Source organism: Acanthaster planci, linkage group LG19 (genome assembly GCF_054643075.1).
Source record: "Acanthaster planci isolate LZ-2023a linkage group LG19, COTS_SCS, whole genome shotgun sequence".
NCBI lineage: Eukaryota > Metazoa > Echinodermata > Asteroidea > Valvatida > Acanthasteridae > Acanthaster > Acanthaster planci.
The window spans coordinates 3,113,389-3,119,620 of record NC_141795.1 but is presented as its reverse complement, the minus strand read 5'-3'; the positions used below and the strand labels follow the sequence as shown (position 1 = coordinate 3,119,620).

The following is a 6,232-nucleotide window of genomic DNA, read 5'->3' as shown; positions in this document are numbered from 1 at the left end:
AGGCTCTCGGTACCGGTACCAAAGGCTCGCGCAAGCTCGGTTCAGTTTACGCGCGCGTCTACTGAGCGCCCTGCGCACCATGGCATGCCCTGAAAGATAACCTTTGATTTGGAGATCGTTTGAAGAGAAAATGCTTCCAATGCGATGCTATTGTTTGTCTCCTGATGTTTCTCTCCCACAAACATGGGTCTCTCATCGATGGAAATAGCCTACATATACTTTATTCTGGCGAAATAATTATCAAACAAACCATTTTAAAATCGTCCATCATCCCTTTGTGTTCAGTAATGTGGAAAAGAGGCTTAGCGTAAATGGCGCGTACGCGCGCGTACTTTCTAGTTTAAACGAGTTCCGTTCTCAGTTATGAACGCGTTAACTGCGGTAACTGTGTGACGAGCAGACATCTGTATCCTGCATTTCCCGAGTTAATTTAATCTTATCGTAGTGTTAGGGCCCCCCGTAAAGTAATACAGAGGTAGGCCTTGGCTCTAGGTAAACGCTTTAATCCACTCACATTAAATCGTTTCACGTTTCGGCGACATGTCAGACGCGCAAAGACAGATGTCGGAGGAAAGCGTCGTCTCCGACAGCGGCAGTGACCTCATCATTGACGACGAGGGGCCGGAACGTCGATGGGTCCGCTGCGATCTATCTTTTCACCGCTTCGTCATGAAAATCACCGAGTCGACACCTTTCAACGCTTTCATCATGTTCACCATTGTCCTCAATGCGATTGTAATGGCCCTGGAGACCGACTTCACACTCAAGGTGAGGAAGTAGACCTGAGTGTCGAGTGGGCAAGATGTAGGCTTACCACTAGGTTGTATTTTGCAATGCCATAAAATGATTTCAAGACCTAAGATAACGTACAGCTAGTACCCAAATTCTATACATCAGAAAAATAGCGTCACGTACATACATGTACATAAATACTTCGAAATGTATAAATTTAGGTATAATTCAATTTTGAGGGTAATGGAATCAGACAAAGTCGAGAGAATATCTCGACAGTCATTTCACATAGGCTGAGGACCTTTGGTTTTCCTTGATGGTGTGTGATGAACTCAGACGAAAAGAAAAAAAGACGTGAATAATTATGTCCTTAAGATGAATTTTTCATTGTTGCTTTTTTCTGAACATACAGTCCAGGTTCCGAACAGCTTTCATTGTTCTGGATGAGCTCTTTCTTGGGATTTATACCCTGGAGTTCTTGATGAAAATCTATGCGGAGCCGATTCGCTATTTCTACAGCAGTTACAACTTGTTCGATCTTTTGGTTCTCTTGATGTCATATGTGCAGGTTTGTGATGAAAAGAAGCTTTCCTGTCGAGCGTCGACAGGTTTCATGATTAATACAATTGGGCCTATCTTGGGAGGGGCTGTACAGCTTGGAAAATGAGGCGGTTTAATCCGTGCAATTCAACGATTTAAGCACTTGCTTTCATGATGAAGTCATCCCATCTCTGATAAGAAAATATCTCACGATGTCGACATCTTATAAGACGTCGATTTGCCTTTGTTAAATGCCGTGCAATGCATATTGCATGCTTATTTTCCTGCAAGGTTTCGGCTTTGTGAGCTGGAAAATTTAGCCAGAACCTGGATGTTCTCCTTTACTTCCTTCACCTTGAAAGACCCGAGGACTTCTGCCGTAGTTCCTGCTCTTAAGGGGCATGTGGCCCAGTGGTTAGGGTTTGTAGCTTCTGATAAGGGTCGGGGGTTCGAATCCAGCTGGTGGCAACATGTTGTGATCTTGGGCAAGTCACTTTACCCCTATGTGCCTCTCTCCACCAAGGAGTGAATGGGCAGCCATTTGTGCCGAAATGGCAGCATCAGGCTAGTATACTCCCAAGGGAGCTGAGATGGTTTCAGGAAAGTTCATTATCATGTGAGCCCAGTGTGCAGGGATAATGGATAATAAGCGCATGGAGAAATTCCATAATATGCGCTATTTAAGAACTGACTATTATTCCGACCATCCCACAGCTGGGATCAGATTCTGCCCCAAAGAAATCAGCTGTCCCATAATTCTGCAACTTAGTTGCACGCACGTAGAAGCACCCATTATCAGTACAACTGTGAAATTTAAAATCTATCCAACGTTTTGTCACGGTTGAAGTTATCAAGTTCATTGCCAGCCCTGTGCACTGAGCATTTAAGTGGAAAACTTAATTTTTTTTATTGGTCTATAGGCCTATACTCTCGGCAAAAGGGGTTTGCATGAGAACAGTGTGACCGATTTTCACGAAGTTGGACTCAAAACGATCAAAAGGGGTTATTTTTAAAACTTGTATTGCGCCATATGAAGCAAGATATATGAGACAGGAACCCCCCCCCCCGCTTTGTGTTGGTCAATGTCTCACTGTAATCTGAGGAGTTCTTTTCAGACATGGGGGGGGTTGTTACGTAACAATTGTCTATAGTGTGTGTAGCGATTGGAAAAGTTGGAGGTACCTCTCGGTCTCATTTCTTGCTGGATATGTATTGCGCCTCCTCCGGGCTAACATTTGAAGCAAAATATGGGACGGAGAGAATCCCCCCCCCCCGCCTTTGTGGTGGTCATTGTTCGATCGGAATCTCAGGAATTCTTTACAGACTTCTTGGGGTATGTGTTACGTAACAATAGTATACAGTGTGTATAGGGATTGGACAGGTAAGGGGGGTACCCCTCCGTCCCATATCTTGCCTGGTATATACGGGCTAGGGTTAAAGGCTTTGGTTTAATTCATGTTAATGAGATGGAGAAATCTCACATAATATCATAAAGGTGAAGTCTGAGAAATGACCAGTCTCTGTCAAACCACATTACATGTATCCTTCCGCACTGTTTCTATGACAGGTACTTCTTTTTCACGTGGCCGGAGGACAAACTAATCTCGGCGCGCTGCGAACGTTGCGGGCTCTTCGCACATTGAGAACTTTGCGAACTGTTTCCTTTGTTCGCGGCCTCCAGGTAAGTCTAACATTATGCTCGTATCCTTCAATCCCCATCTTGGTAATTTTTTTAATAATGTGAAACTTTTTGAATTTATCAGTTTTCCTACCATTCCAACATGGGTGTGAACAGTGTAAAACCATGCGGAACTGCATATACAAAACCCAATTAGGGGAAGTTATGAATGAGCGTACGCCCGTACTCCATTCAGTGAATCACAAAAACAGTTATTGTGTCCATCCATTCCATAAAAAAAGAATCCCTCAATGACAGACAAAAAATAACATTTCTGGACATGAGCAGCAAACTAATCTTTCACCTCATTTACCGAGGCAGCCAATCACGCGAGAAAATCTAAACTATATGATGATGGCATCATACGCTTTATTCTCCAAGGGGATGGAAACTGATGGAAAGCGAAGGGAACAGTGGATATTTCCCAGACATGTCCTTGGTAGTCAGTCTATGTGCTATTATGCTTGTTCCCCTCTTGTCTCCCACGCCGCAAAAGGTGTTGGTAACCGCCCTTTTGGACACCATCCGTAACTCTGTCCTGAATGTCGTGCTCCTGCTGCTTCTCATGATGTTCCTCTTCGGCATCATGGGCTACTATTTCTTCGGATACAACGAGGGCAGCGACAAGGAACACTGGGGCAACCTCGGCTCCGCCATGCTGACGTTGTTTAGCTACGTGACGGTGAGGAACACGCGCCATTAAGCCCCTCCCCATTGTTTTCTGACCGATCACGGCCGTGATTTAGGCCTGACTTGAGTGCACGCCCGTGTGATGCGCGCGGCTCGAACCTGTCCGGCCGTTCGTAAGTGACTTCGTCACAAAGGCGGACGCGCCACGATTTGCAGGCTGCCATTGGACGATCGCTGAGTTGCGCTTAAACGGCGATTAATACATGTAACTCTATGTGCAGTGCATGTACAGCGGGCGTGGTTTAAACTGAAGTGACGTCACACTTACGAACCGGGTAGCGTAGCGTTAGGGAGAGCACGTGCAAATTGCCCACGTGCGTAATGGGAGGGGTTTATTGGGGTCGGTCTATCATCTCTGCATACATTGCGGCAATCGATGGAGGTTCATGTTCACTCCTCTAACGGGTGGATTGATCGGTCCCTATGGCAAAATTATATCAATACAGCTCCACAGTCCGTCTAAGAATAATCTAACCCGAGGAGACGTCATTTGTTAGTGCAAGGAAAATCAAGAATCAACTACTTTAACAGTCTTTAATTAAGTTTGAACATTTTTAATTCAATGGCGCTTTATTTGTCAGGTGGAGGGTTGGACAGACCTCCAGGCCGAGCTGGACAAGCGCAACATGACAGGGAGTCGCTTCTACACCATTGCGTTCATATTTCTGGGCCACTTCATCTTCACCAATGTCTTCATTGGGATGATTATAATGAACATTCATGACGCCACTGAAGCCTATAGGCGGGAGCAAGAGCTGGAGAGAGAAGAGGTAAGGTGCAAGATGGTCCTCGGCAAAGACCCATCAGGGGCAAATCGGGCCCTAAAATTTAGGATTTTCTTACGCAGTATCTCTTGTACCTCTGCAATTTTGAGGCTAGTTTTGGAGGTATTTTTGGTAAACATTTTGTAGAATGCAGAGACTTCCTTAGTCTGGTGGTGAACTTTGCTATAAAACGATTTGGTGGCTTTTTCTTGATTTTCGGCTATCAGGCCGTCCAGCGAAAGAAGGAATACATGATTCAGAGACAGCACAATGAAGTTCGTCAAATGCTAGACAAGCAGGTCAGTTTGTAGATCATCATCCGTCTGGCAACCTTTTTTCTTTTTAACTAAAAGTGCCTTTGGGCGTGTGTTAGATTTTTGATGCAGTCAAGGTCTCTCATTTATTCATATTTAAAATTTCCGTGTAGACATTTTCAAGTCTGAACATACTGTTTAGGAACTTCATAACTTTTATGGTAATTTATTGTTATATCAACAAGACACCGCAGGCGAAACTTCTGGGTTTTTTTAGTTTGGTTGCTTCGTTGTTTTACTTGGGGGTAATTTATCGGTAATATTTCAATGATTTAAGTCAGTAAGGAGGAAACTTAAGAAGTACGTATGTTTTCGATGGGTTTAAATAGGTTAAATTAGAACAGAAATTATTCCTTTCCTTATACAGACATCATGGCAAAAGCGCCCTCGGTTGTCAAGAACAGCATGTAACATCTTGCATCATTGCACCACTCTTGCGTGCACGAGTTCAAAAGTGAATTAGTGGCATGCACAGTCATCATGTCTGTCTGATTACCATTTTACAAGTCCACTATTTGCGATGATTTTTGCCCAGAATCGTGGTCATTTCAAGAACTTATCCGAGATGGTAAGGGAGTTTCAGAATACTCTCAGTCACGACGACTACGTCATTTCAGTTGACCTGGCGACGAATCTGACTTGGCTAGAAACCTACATGGCCTCTATGGAGCACCACGACGACACCGTGTATAGGTATGCCCTCTATCTCGAGTATATCACCATGAGAGTGTGGAAGGATTCCTAAACAAAACACCAGTCAATAGCGCCAATTCAAATCAGGATTTTGTGTCCATAGTTTTCATTACGATAAAACCCTGTCACAGATGTGAAAGAACGAGCTGAAGCCCATTCATTACATTTCACTGTCATTTTGCAATAGGCTTCAGCAATTGCAGTTCGAGATGTGTCACGTGCTAGCCACGGTGCTGGAGAGAAAGCTGAGGGAGCGATACGGCATGGCTTAATGAGGTGGCCGGCATGGCACTCCGATATAGCCATTCCTCCGGGAACTTTCTCCTTTGGAGCCTTGATCCCACGACAACTTTTGACCGTTAGGCTAATTGGTTAAAAGCTCTAGATCCAGTGAAATATTTCACTGGAAATTAGTATAAACCCGCGGTGATGTTTTCGATTGGAGCATTTATTATTCCAACTGCACTTGGCGATCTTACAGACAGTTTAGGAAGGACGACACTCCCGAAAAAGATATATTTCACAATATTTAACAACACAGTCTCTTTGCACCGACGCACTAACCTGAAATCTAAATATGAAACAATTAATGGGCCTAATCAAATACGATCAACAGTAAAATACGCTTATAAAGTTACCTAAAAACGCGTTTCAACCTCGTGGTCGGTTACCAAAACGTATTTAGACCTGTGCCTGCAGTGGATTAAAATACTCATGTCAAATGTAACTTACCTACGTATACAAGGTATAGCGTTATTAAAACATTTGAATATGAAAAGTTTTTCGAGTTCAAAGCTTTTTAAAGTCTTATTTTTCTTACC

At 43.7% G+C, this 6,232-nt stretch overlaps 1 protein-coding gene across 1 annotated transcript; it reads left to right on the top strand.

Annotated features, from left to right (window-relative positions):
- The first annotated feature begins 352 nt into the window (after nucleotides 1-352).
- On the top strand, nucleotides 353-6,189 carry catsper3 (cation channel sperm associated 3). Its single transcript, XM_022252029.2, has 8 exons — nucleotides 353-768; nucleotides 1,145-1,300; nucleotides 2,840-2,953; nucleotides 3,447-3,632; nucleotides 4,222-4,410; nucleotides 4,632-4,703; nucleotides 5,254-5,411; nucleotides 5,599-6,189. Exons 1-8 carry the CDS (start codon nucleotides 541-543, stop codon nucleotides 5,681-5,683), a joined length of 1,188 nt encoding a protein of 395 aa, XP_022107721.1. The 5' UTR covers nucleotides 353-540; the 3' UTR covers nucleotides 5,684-6,189.
- Nucleotides 6,190-6,232: the final 43 nt, after the last annotated feature.